This window comes from Glandiceps talaboti, chromosome 7 (genome assembly GCF_964340395.1).
Source record: "Glandiceps talaboti chromosome 7, keGlaTala1.1, whole genome shotgun sequence".
Taxonomy (NCBI): Eukaryota; Metazoa; Hemichordata; class Enteropneusta; family Spengelidae; genus Glandiceps; species Glandiceps talaboti.
Window position 1 is genome coordinate 6395402 of NC_135555.1, and position 21645 is coordinate 6417046.

The following is a 21645-nucleotide window of genomic DNA, read 5'->3' on the forward strand; positions in this document are numbered from 1 at the left end:
GTGGCACGATACAGGTCATATTTTAGTGGAACGTTCGTATAGCAACTCTGTCCAATATTTAAATATCATTGGTAAAGAATATCAAACGGAGATAGGGTACATTTGTATGTCGATAATGACCCCCCCCCCCCCCGCCTTCCGCCATTTCCACTTATTCGTGTTCCTTGCTGACATTGAGTAGCTTTCAACCGTATTTACAATATTTAAAATCAGCATTCTTTAAGTAAATTTACAAATACGGTGTGTAAATGGTATAGGAAACGGTTTATATAAGGAATAGTTTAGAAAAACCGGAAAGCAGCATCAAATGTGTGCGGGATGGGCCGACTGTCAGACGATATCGGGATTAACTGGTGGTCAAATAGCACCGCTTTCCGTTAACTTTAGTGGGACCTCACGTACGGTGGGCGGATAACCAATACCTTATAGCCTACGTGATTCATACAAAGAGGTTTTACTCGCACGTCCTACGTAAACTTCTCAAAACATTCCATTTTACAACTGAAATTGACACGAGTTTGTGAGACATGTCAACATTCACCGAAATACACACAACTGTCGGTTTCATTCAAGCATGATGGTGAATTTTTTGTGTGTGAAATGTGAAATATACAGCAATAACTCTCAGTACCACATCACGTATACATTTCATAAAGTCATAATTTTATTACGATGTTCCCCAAATAGTCCCAGAGTTAATTTCCTTCTCCAAACAAAGTCAATAATTAGTTATCAAGAAACGAGCCATATCAACTATAAAATTTATAGATTTCTGGTCAAAAATTAATTGAATATTGTATGTACATCACCAATCCCCATTGTAGATCTACCAAACTCACATAACAACATTGTAATTATGAAACAGACAACCACTTCGTGGCTAATAATCTGTATGAAATCAACAGTACACAATATAACAGTACTACATAAAATAAACAAGCCATATGACATACACAAGTAATGCAAAGCTTGTAAAAGTTCATATATCGACTGTGTATACAATTTCTTGGAAATTTACAGTAGTGTTTATATATTTATTGCATATGACTACCACGTGGCATTTCATTGTTAGGGCAACCACTTCTAGTGGTAATCGCCATCTTGTATGAAAAGTACAAACTGATTTTGTTGTTGTTATTGTTGTTGTTGTTATTGTTGTTGCTATTATGTTGAAAATGCATTCACATTTGTTGAGTATTGTCCAAATCACTGTATAGCATCTGTGGTAACTGCATATTGGAATCAGGGTCGTCTGTTTGTCTGTTCAACCAAAGTCGATATGGTAAAAAAAGGACGCGTTTCTGCACCGTTGTTCATAACTTGGGTATATCAACGACCGTTAAACCACAGCAATACATATCAGGAACACTCGACTGATACATTGAGTCTAGTATACATGTAGAATAATGATTGAAAGTACACAAACAAGTCACTTAAGTGTCCAAAATTTAATTCTATAGAGCTCGTTGCCTTTTTGCCTGTACCAAAATGATATTTTGAAAAACCCAATCAGACTGCACCCTTCATTTTAAGTACTAGATCACCATGATTAATATAAATTTCTTGAGGAAACGATTTGATGTGTATTAGGAGTCTATTCAGATCTTTCAGTAAGTAAGATCCCATACGGGGACCATAACAGCTTTCTCACAGCAGAATACATGATATATGATCAAACAAGCGAAAATAGACGACTCACGGTTGTAATAATTCCATTGCTGGTTTACGCCCATATTAATCCACTTAGCTTTCACAGAGTAATTTTATTTCCCCGGCAAGGCCTACCATCAAAATATTCATTGTTACCGAAAATAGAAAATTTTAACCGATTCCCAAATAATTACTAGCTTTTTCACAAAATAACGTACATTAGCTTGGAAAATTTAGTGTATATGTTATCTCAATTCAACACTTTGATACTGGGTTATTTAAATCGTTTACTTGAAAGCGACAACAGTATACTAAACAAATTGTATATTCAATTTGTAGATGTTGTGATCTCCTTTCATCAGACACTGACATCCATTCGAGAGTTGACTCTTACATTCCAACAGTGCTCCTTTATGTTAGATTTACAGAAGATCTGCCTCAAGCTGTAGGATTTCACTTCAAATTAATGAATGAATCTATAAGGCGTTTTAATTTTTTTTTCAAAAACCGAAGCCTGTCAACAGCTAACAACTAGCTAGTCAAATTAATATCTTCTGTTGGTCTCTACTCCCGTCGTGTACTGATGTTAATGTTACATTTCCAATATTTTAACACCATAAAATTAAAAAAAAAATTTAGAGACAAATTTATTTACTCAGTATTCTCGGTTAGGACAAAACAAATTATTTTTAGTTATGAGGGTACGATGAAGTGATATATATCTTATGTTTACAGCAACCAGCTACAATTCGTGTAGCCATTCTACACCTCCGCGTTTTCTTATTTTAGAGTATGTATGCCTACAATTGAGGCCATACACACAGTCAACTAAACATATAAAATAACAAACATACGGATTTTCTTTACATGTTTTAAAATAAATCACCCAATCCAGGTAAAATGTAACCTTTGTACCCTCAGTGGAAAAGTACCATACAACTGATAGTCAGTTCCCCCCCCCCCCTTCAAACATTTTGGGGTAGAATCAGGACCGAATGAAATGATTGGTAAACCTAGATGAAGATAAAACAACTGAATTGTTATTTATGACATCATGAAACGCTATTTGTTTCATGAAGCTATGTGACAGAAAACGTAAAATATAAATCCTGATAACACGTCCGTCTGTGAATACATAGACACCAAACAAGTTTACAAGACTTATGAAATGAAACTCGAGGTCGATTCTAAAAAAAACATAACGATTTTTAACACGGTTGTCGTTCTTGTAAAAAGTCTCGTTTCTTTACCTTATGTTAATCATGGTGATCATTGGAATAGATTGAAAGAAAATGGTCAGCAACTGTTAACATTCTGAATGATATTGCATTACATGTATACAGAAAAGTGTCCACGTATGAAAGAATGGCCACAATATTTGCTCATTCCGAGTCTGTGAGTGATATTTTGTACAAAAAAAATATCGAAACATTGATTTTTTTTGTTAAATTGACCACTGAAAGTTCCCGCCCCTCAACAAAACAAGAAAAACAAAATAAACCTGTTTAATTAATCCTACCGTGTTATATTTACCATAAAAATCGAAGGTTTACATGTCTGTTGGGAAGCTGCGTAAAGGGCAGACCACATTTTATATTACGTATTGCACGTTAAGAGCTGACAAGAAGAAAATAGCGAGTGACCTTACACGTTTGAACAACCTGGACTTAACAACGTTCAGATCTGTATATTAGGATCTACGTTGCTGCGTTCAAGTCTATATAGTTATGAAATACAAACAATCGTCTGGAATAAACTTATGACGCAGATCGAGGTGACGTCTTATCGGTATGAAGAGTCCGGTATTTTAGTAAACGAACAATATAATTACAAAGTTCAACACAAATGTGTTATTTCTTCCATTCGTTCGGAATTCGTTCCTTTTTTTTAAGATATCAAATTTTCAACATTAAAACTGTTTGATGTATGTCGATGTACGAGACTTCCGTTGGAAGGTCTCGTTCCATTTCCCCTTGCCTGTCTATTAACTGTTAAATCTTCCGGTAGCATGTTTTGGTGTACAGGTGCGGACGTTGTAACCATCGTTGTTCGGATCACGTCACGATGGCCAACGTGTGCCGGCTGTGGCATTTGTGTTTTCGTTCTTGCATGGAGCTGGAGGGCTTGTAAAGCTGGGTAAGGGTAGGTAGTCGGCAGAAAGCCTTGGTAGTACGGATGAAAAAAGTTGTGGTGATGCGCAGCGGCATTTGCAGGAGCCACCATGTTGACTAGTGGGTTTAGTCCGACATTGGTGACGGCATAACCGGGAAATTTGATGCGTTCTATGTCGTGTTGGTGAAATACCGGTCGTTGGGGACCAGGGAGGATTGGCACCCCGTATGGCCATTGTGGTTTCGCTGTTACAAAGACAGGGGGGCTATGTAAGAAACTAGAGGCATCGTTTGGTTTGCTTGTCATAATATTTTCGATGGAGAACGAACTGTTGAATTTCCCTACTTTACCGTCTTCTATAGAAACTACGTCGTCATCGCGTTTTGATCCGCTACCAACTCTTGACTTCTTTCGGTTGATTCGTTTTCTTCGGCGACGGAATACGCCATCGGCAAAAGTGTATTCGCTATTTTCGTTAATTGTCCAATAATTATCTTTTCCCCATGGCCGTGAAGGATCCCGCAGAACTTTGGTGAAACATTCATTTAGCGAGAGGTTGTGTCGTACTGAGTTTCGCCATCCCGTGTAGCTGCCGCGGAAGAAAGGATATTTCTTCATTAAATAATCATTGATCTCAGCAAGTGTTAGTTTCTTAGAAGGTGAGTCACGAATAGCCATAGCAATGAGAGCGATGTAGGACAACGGAGGTTTAGGGTGGCGGTGATAAGTTTGTTTCCCGGTAGCCGTCGATGAGGATGCGGTTGTCTTCCCTTCTCCTGGAGTTGTAACTTCTGCTCCGTGCTCATCCACCTCTTCAACTCCCAACGCTACCCTTTCTTCGGTTTCTGAATCACAATTTCGTTCGACATCCACTTGTCTATCGTCGTCTATCACATCTTCCATCCTGTCGTCACTGGGAGGAGTAATTCTAACGGAAGAAGTGTTCGAGTTGTTCAGTATCACCGAGTCTATCATCGTAAAACGTAGTTGTAGTTACCGAGGTCAGAATACCTAGCACCTTCAAAGGTTATCATAAAGAACACCACAAAGAGTGAAGCACAAATACGGGTTCAAGCCGTCTGTATAACTGTTACCTAGCCGGACCCACCTGCTGATAACAATTTGCCGTAAAAGAGAGAACACGACTATCCTCTTTCTACTTGCGTCAAGACTTCTGTCTTCGAACAACTTTGTCCGATTTCCAATCCACTGTTTAAACTTGTTCGTGTTTTGATTCGTCCCAGTCTTTTAGCATGCTACATGTGAGGCATGATATACTATAGCTCTGGCGTTGTCTCAACCTTGCAAGTGTCCCGAACAGCGTGAACGCGTGGATAGCGTTGTCGAGCTGTCTATTGAAGGTAGTAGCGGGCGTGACAGCTGCCTAAATCAAGACCGCCCTAGCAAGTGATATATTTTGCTATGGCTGTCGTCACTTTAAACAAAAATATTTATGAGGGGGCGTCTTTTCTGACATGACTTCAATTCTGGGTTGTAACATCCTACTAAAACGTTTCACGATAAAAATGAAATGTTTCTAAAATCCTTAATATTTACCACGTTTTCTTTTTTCTCTTTGGGTGGATTCCTAAATTGAACCAGATATTCCGAGTATAGATGAATAACATTTAGGTATTCTTAGCTCCCATTACTCAAGGAATGGTTAATATTTTATTACGTTTACAGAGTTCGATACGGGATGTTGTATTTGGAGAACGATTTAGCCAACACAAGTGTGGTAACTTTATAAGTACGGGTAACGTTGTATTTTTGGCAATTTCAAATCGAATCAATCCCCTATACCGTTAGTATTCATGTAAACAAAGAAAATGCATCAGTAAACACCACGGAAATTTGAGTTGGCCATATAACAGAGATGGTTTGACTGAACCGAGATGATATGATATTATAAACATTATATAAAGCCCACAACAAAACGCCATATGTTTCCTGCAAGAGCGAATACGAGAAACGACACATAGGAGATACATGGTTGTAAGCTAACATCAGAAATGTGTTAGTAGTTGTTTTTCACATTTGGGGAAAATTCACCCTGACTAAACGTAAATCACAAATTGATACCTGAATAAATATTGGCAAAAAGTCAAAAAAAAGAGAGAGAAAAAAAACTTATAAGATAAACTAAGAGTTACTTCTCGTTAGATGCATATCTATGTAAATCGTGTTCATGATAAACCTGCACGTTATTTGCATTTTCATCAAACTCTGGACTCTAGTATTTTGTGAAATATTTTGAGAAGAGGTAATAGGACGAAGAAAAGACTCCCCCCACCCTCGAAAAAAGTATTTTTTTGACTGACTTAAGGGTACTTAACAGAGAGCATGACGAGGAAAAAGAACCCGCCCCCTCGTCCTCCCCGGGATACTCGATACAGGGCGCTTTGTTATTGCAACAGAGATGCAGGTAGTCCAGCCCTCGGATAATCCACCTTGTACATTTCAGTACCACGGTGCAAAACAAAGACGAAACAAAAGAAAAACACCGAAGTATTATTCGCATATATGTATACACATGTACACCCGTTAGTCCGTGAAATTGTACTGCAAGTACACACCATCTAGTACAATCGTAAAATACCTGCAGTTTCATTTTGTCATTGGCATTCTAGAAAAAAAAAGATTCTGTTATTGAAAGGGAATATGAATCACATGGATGATATCACACTGGCTTTTGCATCAGAGCTCAACATTTGCTTTACTTTTGTGGTTTTCTTTTCGCTTCCCTTCTACCTTTAGTTAAAGTTTTCACCTAATTTCTTCACAGACCATCATGAGTTATACAGGTTCCAGGGAGTAGCTGTTTGGCGACAACTTGAAGGGTGGTTAAGGACAGAATATTGAAATCTAAAGGTTACTGCACTTGCGCAATGTACTCCGTCGACGCGGGTCATAGGTCTATGTTGCCACTTTCAATCTTTTGCTGTAAATTCGTTGTTTACATACTGGACTTTTGGAAATAATTGTTTGAACAGAAAGTGACTTTAGTGACCTTAAGCGATTGAGAAGGTGTCCAACTGTCTGAGATTGGACCTAACCATTAAATATACGGGAGTTGGGGATAACCATTATTCACGTCTATGAATACCCGAGGGGAAAAAAACTCTAAAATACACACATAAAATGTTGGGAAAATGACTGTTTTCCGCGAGTTCAGAGTTTCCGTGCACTTGGTTCTGCTCTAACGAGTTACTAAAAACCCAACAACAGAACCATTACGGTTGTTTCTGTGAAGGCCGATGATCATATGCGTGAGCACGGTGTATCAACAGTGTGCAATCGACATTATGTGTTCATTTCTCTGGCTGTGTTTTGTAAACATCGATTAATAGCGATCCTGTCATGTTGGCTCCCTTCTTGTCATTACTGACATGATTAATGAGGTGAAAGTAAACGAATAAGTCACACTGTTGTCATGACAACCTGGGGTCAAAGGTAGAATTGACGTCAATGTGTTTTTTAGGTTGAAAACGGAAGCTATTATCCTTACCCTGTTTAAACGTTTCTAGGAGAAATATTGAAATATCAAAAATGATCAGTTCTGACTGTAATTTTACTCCACGGCTAATCAAAGTTCTAATGACAAAAACGAGGTGGTTTTTGTGGTATTTGTGCAAGCACTGAGTCACCAATTAGAAAAGAAATAGCTATTAAAATGGAATAAAAATAAATGATATCATTTTTAGCGGTGGTATTTTGTTGCTATTAGAAACAATATTAAATGTTTGGTTTGTGACCCTGGAAGCCTTAACCTACTTTACCGAACTGTCAAGTTGGATTTCTTCTTGTGATTTTCTTTTCCTACTGCACAATTATGCAATCAGTGTACTCATTTCATATCTTCTATAATCTTATTTCTTTTACTTTTCTGTTCTTTTCGTCAAACAAAATACCACACTTCAAAACGCGAGTTTCAAACTAAATGCGGGAGTCAAACTTAGGACGCGGCTCTCTCTACAAAATGACATTAGTTTTGACAACGTTGAAGGCTGTGTCATATGTACGGTGCAATTTTCATATCATTTACAGGCCTGGCCACACATCGTATTGATTCCTTCAAACTCGACGTCACTCCCTGTGGCATGGTTGTATAAGAAACTAATGCTGTGTTGTCCATATCACAGTTAGTGTCTGTCGAACACATACATTTCATTATGATATTTTGAAAACATAGAAGAATATAAAAACTCTATGATAACAAATAGAGAATAAATTAAAGAAATCAGTACCTCACCGGTATGTTTATTTCATATTGACAGTATTGAACCTCTCTGGAATGTTCATTTCATACTGACGGTATTGAACCTCACTGGTATGTTTATTTCATACTGACGGTGTTGAACCTCACTGGTATGTTTATTTCATACTGAAGGTATTGAACCTCACTGGAATGTTCATTTCATATTGACGGTATTGAACCTCACTGGTATGTTTATTTCATATTGACGGTATTGAACCTCACTGGTATGTTCATTTCATACTGACGGTATTGAACCTCACTGGTATGTTCATTTCATATTGACGGTATTGAACCTCACTGGTATGTTTATTTCATACTGACAGTATTGAACCTCACTGGTATGTTTATTTCATACTGACAGTATTGAACCTCACTGGTATGTTTATTTCATACTGACGGTATTGAACCTCACTGGTATGTTTATTTCAGTATGTATATTTCATATCGACGGACATTGTACTTATTCATAGGTTGATAGGGCGAATCGTGTACACTGTTATTTGTATGTGAGTGTGTGGGGGTTGGGGTGTGCTCTCACTTGAAACGAATGATGTATACCATGGGTTGGCAAATGAAACCTTTAAATAGACTCGAATCGGTCAAAATTTGAATTAAATCCAAAGAATCGACAGCTGTTAGATTCCTAGTTATCAACCACCCCCAATCCTTTTAAATGTAGTAGCAATGTATACCAGCAAAAACGTATACAGTCTTTTGAAGAAGATTCCTTACTTCACACGTAATGATAGCGGTGGAAAACTTTAAACCGGGTCTGTGTGCAAAAACATCTATCTAACCACCCATTTACGGTTCCTTGCTATATTCATTGAAAAAAAAAGAAAACCGTATAGCGAATTCCGTACACATTTGGCTAATAAAATGAGAACAAATAACCTTAACTAATCACTCTTTTTTTTAATCTGTTAAATATGTTTACTCATGGTGTTGTATTAATTTCTGCTATCATTAATCATAATCAAGTTTATTCAGTTCCTGTCTTATCTGTTATATTTATGAGTATTACATATTGAAGCATAAAGGCAGTCACTTCATCCGTGAACAATATTTTCTAATTATGGCCACCATGGGATTTCCAGGAGTATTAGAATTGAACAATCGCTCTGGTAGGTAGCTGTCACATGGAACGTGTCTGTATGCGTGTAACAGTTTACATTTTAAATAATTTGGTGTTTTACATTGGAATATTGTTGACATGCTGGAGTTCAGCACTTTGTAATAATTTCGTTGCATGTATTGCCACATTTATAGCTAGCTAGAAGTATAACGGGTTTCACTGAGTTCGACGCACGGTTGAGGTGACGGCCCGCGGCAGTGAAAGTTTAAACAGTAATTGCGTGCTAATTACGTTATGGTCTATCCATGTATGGTAAAGGAACGGATCCAGAAGGAGATTCTGAATTTGATTTACAGTTCTAAGTTGTAAAATGTTTGAAAGTTTATGCATAAAAATAGACTAAACGCCACGGAGTTTGATATATTATTACTTTTGCTCCGGGATGATGCATCATGTACCACCTGCAACCCTAAACATTCCAGCTTACCTTCAATTTGAAAGGATCTCATCGAATATATCAAATCCAGGTCTACATTTGAAACAAAAATGACAAAGACAAGTCTTTGAATCTACAAATTACACTCTTGCTATTGTTGAAATGATTGGACATATAATACCTTCCTCAGTTTTTATGGTATTTTTTCGTTCTTACTTGAAAACTCAAGTTTTATAAGTACCATATCAGAGAGAGACGTTCCACACGTCGGAGTTTACAGTAAGTGGTGAGGACCATTTATGATACTACTATAAATGACAAAGTTTACTTGAAGAATGCATTCAGTTCATACGCATAAACTTAGAATATCGCCCTCACCCGAGCGTTACGATACCTTTTTACGGAGTGCATGCTACCGACTCTTTGAGTCTTTTTAATACTCCAGTACAGTACAGAAAGTTAGGAATAGCGCCACCAACGACGGTGTACACCTTTTCGCCGTCTCAAGAACTTTGATTAAAACTACGAAATAAAGTTCTAATTTGATGAGAATATCTTCTCATATTGATACCTGAGGTAAAATCTATGTTTTCGAAGTCTAGAGAGGTTGAGAAATGAAGGTTTAAGTCGGGTGGTTGGTATTGAAATATAGGCAATTTGGTGGTTGCCGAGGGGATGAAGTTTAATTTAGTTTAATACCTCTACCAGTTAGGGTATATATTACATCTCAAAGTAACACCATGTACGATGAGTTAACCGCAGTTTGGTCTTTTCGTGTAAAATCGACTTCCCAACACCTGTAGAATTTGTTTGCGACAGTTTGTATACATGGCTTAGTATTGACGTTGCATATCTTTACACGTGTAATTGTAGTGAGTAGATGACATAAACTGGTGACGTAATACATGCTATATGAAAAAGAGCACTGTGACAATGGTTTATTACAATATACAGGTAAACTCAGACGTGGCAACTCAACATACAAATGTACTTCAATATACTAATATATGTACAACATAAAGATAAACCCATGTAAACTAAACTATCTCCAATATACACCAGTTACGGTGTAACTCGATATGGAACGGTTCATAATAAGATAAAAACATACAGACAAGAAATAACACAACAGGATGAAACTTTCATAGAGCACGTAAACGTTCTGGAAAGCTTTCTGGAATTGTTTCAATGTGCAGTCGCCATCATTAGGCCTGCAAGAGGTCGTTCCAACAACGTCGCTAATGGGTCATAAGTTGTTTTGAATTGAATTGAATTGAAATTTATTCCACCAGAAAATGAAAACAAAATATACATTCTTTGATAGTAATACAAAACAGAATTCTGATGAGGGCCATGGAAATAGTTCCCGAGGAACTAATCAAAGTCCATGGACCAAACGTTCATGAATCGAAACTTAAGGCTAATTTCGGGTACGAGATATTATTATTACATACTGAAACTCTCTCGGAGTAGCAAATAATATGAATAGAAATAAATAAAAACCATACATACAGATATGAAATTATAGAGGCAAGTTAAAGGGTCGGGAAGATTTAGTCATCCCCTCAAAAAATACTGTTTTAGTTTCGCCTTAAATATTTGCCTATTGTTGGTCTTTCTTATTGTTGTGGGCACAGAATTCCAAGTTTGGATAGCTGCATATTTAAAACTATGTTGGCTAATTGACAAAAAAATTACTTTCGGAATCGGAAGGTTATCTCAGGTCGAATAGCTATGGGACAACTTGCTAGTAATGTAACGGTCGAGAGTGTGTATATAGCTATCGTGTACTTTTCAAACCATTTACTAAGTATAAAACCGCCACCTATGAACATCAATGTAAATATTAAAACAAGGAATGTCAACCACATTTACCAAGACGATAGAAGGGACAATAATTAAATAAACTTTAGAATTTGTCATTTCAACGATGTCGAAAGCCTCACGTAGCGTGTGAGTAGCGCTAGCGCCACCAACGACGATATTAACCTAGAAGGTTGATGGATGGATGGTTTGCTTGCTTGCTTGCTGGCTGGATGGATGGAGTGAGTTGATGGACGAGCAGACGAATGAATGAATGAGTGAATGAATGAATGAATGAATGAATGAATGAATGAATGAATGAATGAATGAATGAATGAATGAATGAATGGATGGATGGATGAATGAATGGATAAATGAATGAATAAATGAATGAGTGAATGAATGAATGAATGAATGAATGAGCAAGGGAACTACGAGGAGATAGGTACTTACAACGGCAAGCATGTTAATTTGGTGACGTCACATTAAGACGAATTAACTACGTGAGATTAATGTTACTTAGGCATTCTAAAATCAAGTTACCTTTTACGAATGTAAACCTATTGACCATTCTGTAGTAGCCTCCTATCTACCCCCCACTGACAGAACCCCTCCCTATAGTTCATTCAACTCATCCCGTGTACTAAACTACTACACAGATTAAACTGCTGGCTACAAATAATGATCTATACAAAATTTGAGAAGGTCTGAGCGACGGGTAGCATTTCTTGCTTTTTGCGTAATGTCACTATATATTAAATGCGTATCTTCTACCTGAATACTAGTATTCTCCTACAAATGACAAAGAACTGGATTATCCCAGTAGTTATACGTATTAAGTCTCTATTGTACGAATTCGAATTCTTTTATTCAATGTTTTAAATCCATCGTACTATGACCGCAGCTGTTGATACACGGGTTGTGATGGTGCTGAAGATTGGTGTGAACACGTGATAATAGAGGGACAGTGGTGTGAGATAATGACAGCAAAGAACAAATTATTGAATTACGAATGCGAAAACAATGACGACTAGTGGTTGGGGGTTAACCTTATGTGATATGGGTAATGGCAAAGACATGAAATGCCTACAATTTACCGTCAGAGGGCTTGTCTGTGTTGTCAGATTTGTCTAATACGTTTAATCAAGGATGTACACACCTGTATTACTGTTCACTGATACATCAACAGTAGAATCACAGTCCCCCTACATAGCAAGATCTACAGTAGAATGTATCAAATTTATGCCATAGTAGTCTATAGGAACAATCTCAGTTTCGAAAATTCGCGATCACTGAGACACCTCACGTTGTGACTCTATGCTTCAAAACTGAAAATGTGTGGTTGAAGCCTACAATAGAATCTAAAACTATTGGTTGATTGTTTGTTTTGTTTCGCAATTATTGCTAATTTTTGAAACTTATTTAGTGACTTTCAGTTTCAGTCATAGAGATCACCATGCATTCTTTCACAGTGTGTCTCCGTAAATGATCATTATTACGTTTGTTGTTTACAGAACGAGAAAAGCAATGATTTTGTACTTGCTCAAGTCGCCGGTCTTTTTTTCATTATTTGAATAAAATATTGTTAACACAACACAAACAACTGTGGATTTTTGTGTGGAATGATAGCATGGGTGGGTGATTACGTATAACCTGGGTGGGTGATTACGTATAACCTGGGTGTGTGATTTACGTATATATTCGGGTGAACGCGGAGAAAAGCAACTGGGAAAAATAAAGCAAAGTCCAGGAAAATATTAATTTCCTTTGTAAAACTAAACATCAAAAACATTTGACGATTATGAGACTTGGAAAAGAAAATCTCCAAAGAGCGTGGTATTTCGTTGCTTCAACAGAACACGTACTCTGGTTTGCGAGAATGTAGGCTTGACTAACATAATTCAAGTCAAAATACATTATCAGACTGAAAGAAATTCAAAATAGATACGTCCTTGTTCCCCAAACCCGGAAAAATAAATAAAACATGCCATATTTTCTAGATAGCCACAATAATTTAGTCAAAATCTCGATTCTCTTCATTCAAAATTATGATATCTGTTGATAAAATCAAATCGTATTCAGACAAAACATCTAAGGGGTCTCTTTATGATCTCACGGACAAATAAACTCAAAAGGCTAAATATAAAAGGTACTATGGATCGGGTTACTGTACACCACAGTCCCTCTATCACGTGATGATAGAGGAACTGTGACTCCAAACTTTGTTGTGAATCTCTATCGTGAATCAAGAAAGCTAGGCATACCATTTTTAATAGCCAGAAAAAGAGCGCGTGGCACGTCTTCACACTTTTATGTTTATCCAACTGTTATTCCGAATAATCTGTGGATATTTGTTTTCTTTTTTTTGACATTTCCTAATTGTCAAACACGAAATAGGATACAATGGGATTAGATACTGGAAACAGCTGGAATACTCTGACTTCTCCCTCCCTCTCTCCCCCACACAATAGAATGACTACAGATGTTTTTTTTGACAGGTTTCACCATTAGACAATGGACGGGAAGTTTTCATGAAACCTGGAACGGCTTTGTTTCTGAACTGCTTCGTTGTAATTTTGTCACGTTTTATTTCAAGAACAAAACAAAGGGCATACTACCAGTTCAATACTTTGCAAAATGGAGGGATTTTACTGTGTATATTTGCGACTGTCTTTTCCCCCTTTGGATTCTCAGTCGTTGTAAAGGTGCTGGTTACACCATACTTTTCTGTTACACCGGTCTTGTCGTAGATGTGACCATAAAAGTATTTCCATGATGTGACAAAGCATGGCCTTTTTTTCGCCTTCACTTTCTTTTTGTCTTTTTTGTTGAAACCTAAAAGCTGTTTGAGAATACAAACATGTATAATACAACAAGATGAACAATATGGAGATTCAAGAACAGTATAGTTGTATTTATACTAGTAAAAGTACTCCAAGAAACAAATCGTAAATGTAATTGTAAACGCTGTAAAAAGGTTCATTTTCCGAAGCATTTTGTACACCAACAACTGTAGTCTTGTGGGTGTTTTTTCAATAAAGAAAAAAATACAGATAAACAAATTTACACCGAAAAACAACAATAACAACATCAACATTGTCACGGTACCTCCCCTGTGAATTTTGTCAATAAATGACCATGGTCCATGGTCGTACAGAGCCCTCTCAAATAAGTATAGTCGCAGTATCCAAAATTTCAGTTGCTCCGTTGCCGATCTGCCGGAGGTTGCCGTGAACCACCAGCCAACTTCATGACAATGGTGGTAGCCAATGCCAACATGCTTTGCGAAAGCAGACCAGTTTCCACTGGCTCGCACATGGTTTCATGGTCCCCTGCATCGAACATCAACTTGGAGAGTTTATCCTAACAAAAGATTTTTTCAATTTGTGAACGTTTTTATCCAGATTGCTAGTTTATCTTTATTTGTTTTAATGTATTGGTTTCTCGCTTGAGTCTTTTAAAAATGCGCGATGTTCGTTGGTACTTGGTGAGATCACAAGTTGCATGTCATTAATCTAACGTGTACTTTCTGACAACAAGGTTGGTTGTATCACGGGGTTGTAAGGGGATAGGCGTGCGTGCAAGTGTTCAGGGTCATTGACCTTCGAACTAGCGTAACAGGCGCCCCACCCCGTGATCACAACCACCTACGCTGTTTGCTACTTTCCAATTTTGGTTTATTTCGTTTACAGGTGAGAAAACGAACGATGACGGCAAAATTGATATATTCTACCATGGGTGTATAAGTGATACTCGCGTTGGGTTTAGCTGGAGTCTTCAAACTTCTGAATAAATAAGATTATATCCCTGAAAAGACCGCAGTTCCCTAAAATATGTACTTTACCTTTTTTCATATTTTTTTCTGTGTTTTATTCTTCACTTTCAAGTCACGTTTTCAATATATCTAGTCGATTTTTTAAAAGAATAAAATTGACGTTTCCAATACATTCTCATAACTTAAAAACGTAATGAGTATACATCCGGTTGTCATGACAAAGTCCAACATTTTGATTCGATGTTGTGTTCTGATTACAGCGCCACTTGATTCACTGTGTAGTCATGCAGAATGGCCTTTGTATTTTCACTAACTTGTCCAAGTCCAGTACTATACCCTCTATCTGCAGATGACCTATTAATCATCTTTACTTAACTTACTACATGGACGTAGGAAGACTGTGTTTCTACTATTTCTACCTCCATGTCTTGCTCCATCATGCTTATACCACACGTACAGTGTCACGACAAGTGTAAACCACAGACAAGTAACACATGTCTGTGTGTAAACACACACTGTTTTCATCGTTTGTCGTTGTTGCTATTCTTTTTTCTAAAAGGTGTTTCTTTGACGCCATTCTATAATATTGTTTTTCTTTTCTACTGAGTCTAAGCATGGATGTATTAATGTCTAAGTAAAAAGGAATCGAAAATGTGTCAAAAATTAACACTTAATAAAAAAGAAAGAAAAGAAAACTAATTCACACAATTTTGGTAGGGAGATGCTTGATACCTTGGTGCTCAGATCATTATAAAACTTAAAAGCAGAATTTATGATTGTCTGAAGTACCGGAGAGTAAGGGTACGAGTCTTTTTTATTCCTTTCTATTGTATATACACGATGATACCACAATGCACCGGTCAACTTGATGTCACATAATGAAACGAAGTACGGAATATACTGTGTGACTCAAACAAACACGTGACGTGATAATCACAGACAATGTCATCTATTTTCATCATGCAACCAAAAGACAACCAAAATTTTATGCATTTCATTTTCCATTAATTGTTGACACGTGATATTCCCTTTCTATCGTATTGAGAACACCGCTATAACCGTTGCGACCATAGACTAGTAAAATCCAACATCATATTACATGTACTAACGCTATTGTGCCTTCTCCTTTTTATTTTATCCCAACTACGTTTTGTTGTTTTTGTTTACCGTTTATTTTTTTTTGCTCTTTATCTCCTCAATTTACTTATGGTTTTAAATCCGGAAATGTTCAAACTTGTGTAGCGAGAAGAATCATTAAGGGGCCACGGGAAAAAAATATTAGGCAAAATGTGTGTGTATGTGTTTTTTTCTCAGACCACTATAGAAATTATAGTGGTCTGAGTTTTTTTCTATTTCCTTTTTACTGTTGCTGTACAAATAGTAAAGATTGGCTGTCCATAATTATTGTTACGTAGTATATATAGCCGCGGAGGTGAGCAATATTTTCATGAGTATGAACAAGTGTACATAACGACCTCATTTTTTATACAACGGGGGTGGGGTACCGGTTGGGTAGGGGAGGAGGGGATGAATGACACACAAAAGTGTTCGCTTGATGAGCAGGCTGTAGGCTATAGATGTAAAATTTAGCGAATGTGGACCAAAAGTACACATTTGTGACACATTTCGTATAGGAAACCAAAGAAATTGATCTCTCCTTGTTCGAACTAGTGAATATCACAAAATCAATGTATTTGTAATCGTAGGTGCATACAGAGAAGAGTAAGCAGCGAATAAATAAAAAAATAAACAAACGTTTGAAATCTGAAACAAAATGGGATAAATTTCAATTTGTATTGCGCAAAGATGGATTAACGGCGATTGATTTATAGAATTGATTGACAGGTAGTCAAGCCTACATTGCATGTAATCCATCTACACGCATGTGTTTTCATGTTGTTTTTACTGAAGTAATGCACTACTTTTACCCATAAAACAACAAAAAACAACACTTCAAAATCGACCAGCTGCTCCTCCCTTTCTTTGCTAGCAGGAAGTCTTCGATTGCTAAAGGTGCGAATTGGTTGTGTTGATCCGTTAAGATGCGATTTCCCGCACCTCCACACGACTAAATATAACAAAACACACAAATCTTGACATTTCATTTTCGAAACGTAGGCTATGAATACTTTTGAAGAAAATTCTATGACATTTCCAAATTTAGAAACAGCAACTTTTTCAAATGAATAAACCGGTTGCACATTCCGATGGGTTTTGTTGTTGAAAAATACAAAGTTTATGGCTTCATTCAGTGACGCGTGTCATTGGCCAATTAACGCCAAGTTCAAGCGATTAGCTTCTAATTTAGAAGGGGTGATAAGGCTGATTGAGTAAATGACACCTTGGGTGGTTGTTAGCAGCCAATCGATTGGTGGTTTAGAGGTGTGAGAACACAAAGTAATCCGTGAAAACTCTTTATAATTTGGGCAGCATTGCACTTTTTTCATCACTCTACTCGGAGCGTTTGTAGGAAACGTTTGTCCTCTAAAGATCACCACCTCTTGCATCGAACATACGCGAAATCTACTAGAATGAATAGTGCAGCATCGTTGAAACGTCAGTCCACCCGTGGAATGTCTAGACCTAATTATCAACGACACTCTAAACCACCGTTCTCTTTTATCGAGCTGATCACCATAGCCATAGAGTCCTCACCGAATAAGATGCTTACATTACGTGAAATTACAGAATATCTCGAGCGTACCTTCCACTGTTTTCAGGGCGACTACACTGGGTGGAGAAATAGCGTTCGTCACAATTTGTCAGCCAGCGGAAGATTCAGTAAAGTTCTCCGGGACCGTCGAAGACCTTTCGGCAAAGACAACTTTTGGGCTGTAAAGCCTAGCCCTAAATTGGACATGGGTAAACTGAAGGCGAAGCTGGTTGATTACCTTGTCGGAGATGCAGTCGCAGCAGCTGCCGAGGTCAGGAAGGAAACACAACTGATAAAACGCGAAGACAAGGATAGTTGTAGTAAATCTCGTTCCATTAACTTCATCAAACAAGAAAGCCTGTCAGAGAACATTCCCACGAACTCGTATGCATGTCGTATTCAAGAGCAATCGACAGTAAACCGTGGTCACACGCAAGCCGTTGTCAATACCTCATCATATGGTCATAGCTACCAACAACCTATGAAGGCCAACTACCAGCAACATTGCAGTCATTCGACCTCCAGCTCATCACATCATCAGGCAACCCATAGTTACTACAACCATCCAAGCACGGAACAATACTTCCATGATCCATGCTACAACACACCTTCATACAACAACGATTGCCAAATTCTGAACAGATCCGTGCCCGACTGCAGATACCAAACTAAGAACACCTCGTCCAGTCACTTCAGGGATGTAGATATTCAAGACCAAGAAACACCATCAGAACTGTACGGCGATCTACCTAGTGAAATTCCGTATGAAGAAGCGTTTTACACTGACGATGTCCACAAAGACTCTGATTACAGCAAGAAACAAGAAGACCCAAAACACTGTCCCCAATATGAGGTAAGCCACTTTCTTTCAAATGTTTATGCTAGCCAAGGAAGGGTACAAATATATGTGTAAAGTTACTTTAAATAACTTTATTTCTACTGAGTAGATAACATTGGGGTATACCACATCTGCTGTACTCAACCATAAACGTTTGAGATCTCCCCCTCTCTCTCTAATGCCTATGATCACAGCAAAAAGTCGACATTCATTGCCTGTTGAGACACGACCGTTGAAGGGAAGAATAACATCTGGATTCGGGTGACATGAAATTTTGACACCTTGATGATGCTACGCTACATTACAATGAAATGCCTTGATGGTTTTCAGCTCAGATCGTCTCTAAGTTTTCAGTAAATCTGCTTTCGTCAAATTTCCGAATCTCCACGATCTTTGATTTAGTATAAAATTTCAGTTTATTCAGGATGGCAGTGTTTTTTTCTCAGACGTAGCTTTATATCTATATGTTCATCTTTAAGTTACTATAATTGACATTCTGTATATTATATCATGGAAGTATAACCGACACTTCCATGATTATATCGGGGGTTGTGAACCGCCTCGTAGTACGCTTCTAAAATTTGGACACGTCTCATGAAACCCGTCGTGACGATGTTTCGCTTGTAGTGGTTTAGATCCCTGGCATTGATCTGATCAGATCACCTGAAAGTTATTTTGTAGTGTGATCAATTGTCAAATTAAGCAACTCTTCCAGTTAATGCGTCAATGGACGTGCAATGAACACATCTTTGATACCCTCTCCCCATTCACACCACCACCACCACAAAGACAAAATAGACTCACGTCTTTTATGCAATAACTGATACTGATACGTTTCCAATCGCAATGCTTGTCCCAATGACTACACCAAAAGATCAAAATCTATGTATTTAGAATTTCCATAACACATGGCTTAGAATTACTACACACGAAATAGAAAGTACAAAATTCTCAGCGTCATCCACCATGAAGAATCAACACGTATGCTTTGGTTATGACAAAGTTAAATCATGCATATCTATCTTGAATTTAATAAAAACAAATCTAGGATTAAATCTAAATCTCAAATGAATGCTCTATCAAATTTGTTTTGATTGCCGTCCACACCATCATAAGAGCTGGAAAATCACCAAACCAAAAAACTTCGCAACTCCATACTACCACCACAGTATTACTCCCTTTACGGTCAACTCTAATATTATTTTGTTTTTCTTCTATTCCTAACAGCAACTACAGAATTCGTCACAGAGCTTCTCAACTCCAAATTTTCCAAACACATGGGAACATTCGATGTACAGCACCTTCTATGAACAGGAAGTTCTATGCAGCGGTAGCGGAGAGACACATGAGAGTGACAACACAACGGTAAACCACCAAACAGATATGCCAGATCAATCATTTCGTGATATATTAGATGAAATGTCCGAAGTTGTTGACGACACTAGCTTAAATTCGCTTGTTGAAATGGCCTCAGGGATCTACTAAAGGTCACGCTTGACTGACAGTCACAGAGTCTGACACTAGCTATTATCTCAATTGTTTGTACTATATGTAAGCAACCTCGCATTGAATTTTGAACAATAAGAATGAATCAAATGAAAGGACATGATTGTAATGAACTATGAATGTTTAAAGTTGTATATAGTTGCTGGTTTTCTTTTGTGGTTTTTTTTTACATATGCTTTACTTTTCTGACATTAATATTAACTTAATCTTTTACACTTTGCATCACATGTTGTGAGAAGTTACTATGATGTTTGTAATATTTAAAACTTAATGACCAGTAAGTTAATAGTAAAGAAATGAAAAAGGTATACATTTCCTTGTATGTGTTTGTTTATTTTCTCACTCACTCTCTTACTTGTGACTTGGTCTGTATACAGCCCCCTGAATGAACCACAAAAAGTTCATGCACCCCATCCCAAGGATACACATATTTTAATATGTACAATTATACGATACTCCCCTACTCCCGATGCATTCTAGAGATGTACAATTGTATGAGAGAGAGAGAGAGAAAGAGGTCACTTGGGACTTTATTCATAATTTCAATTCCTCTATATATTAAATATGTAGTTATGGGAGAGGGAAAGGAGAGAGAGACGTACGTCTGCCTTTGTTATTGTCATGCGGTTGTACATAGACCCTACACGATATAGGTTGTTCACCGAATCCAGGATGGTAATTTCCGGAGGGGGGGGGGTATTTTCAAAAGCCCGAAAAGATGAAAAGGTTTACATACCTGACATTTTCATCGGGTTCTCTTGTGGTATAGGTAGCAACATGTCTATACCTTTGGATTGGAAGATTGTGGATGCGATTCCCACTGGGGAGTGTGCATCTGTCATCTAGTCAACACGACGCTCAATTACATCAGTTGATTAGTCACAACATGAATGTATTAGGGGAGAATTATGAACGCCTTTTTGACATATTCACAGACAAGTAATACATATTGTACTCCCCTAATACATCCATGGTCACAGATACCAATCCGCCAGACTAACATTGAACTCATGGATTTATCTCGCCCCTTATGCAGTACCTTGTTGGCACGCGAGCGTCAGGGATGTGTTAAAACGCATACCACTGGCACTGCACTGTAGAATACATGGGAAACGGCGGGAGCGTCAAAACCCCCCCCCCCCCCCCATTTTCGTATTTAGGCTTGGATGATAGGAGCGCCCGCAACGTCTGGTCTTTTAGTCTGGCGCCACTGCTAAAATGCGAGAATGACGGGCAAACTGCCACGTCTATAAGCTGTACTTACGTGTAACCCCTTAAATCCACTGAATCGTGGCATATCCATAATCAAGTCGATTCGTACTTATTATTTCTTTTGTCTTAAAACAACTTTTACCATCAATAACAATCAGTCAAACATTTGAATGTGTACTCAATCATCTAGACATTGAAAGTGAAGCACCAACTTTAAGCTTCATTCACTACAAGATATATACAAGGTGTTTAACATGGACTCCAAGACAACTTGATGACCACACCCGATATGTTGACGACCAGTGATGTTATCACAGTGGTGTTATG

The 21645-nt window shown here is 37.7% G+C and overlaps 1 protein-coding gene across 1 annotated transcript; it reads right to left on the reverse strand.

Moving 5' to 3' along the window:
- Positions 1–662: 662 nt before the first annotated feature.
- Positions 663–5157, reverse strand: LOC144437561 (uncharacterized). The gene has a single exon (XM_078126523.1). It carries the CDS (start codon positions 4735–4737, stop codon positions 3538–3540), a length of 1200 nt encoding a protein of 399 aa, XP_077982649.1. The 5' UTR covers positions 4738–5157; the 3' UTR covers positions 663–3537.
- Between the last annotated feature and the right edge of the window lie 16488 nt (positions 5158–21645).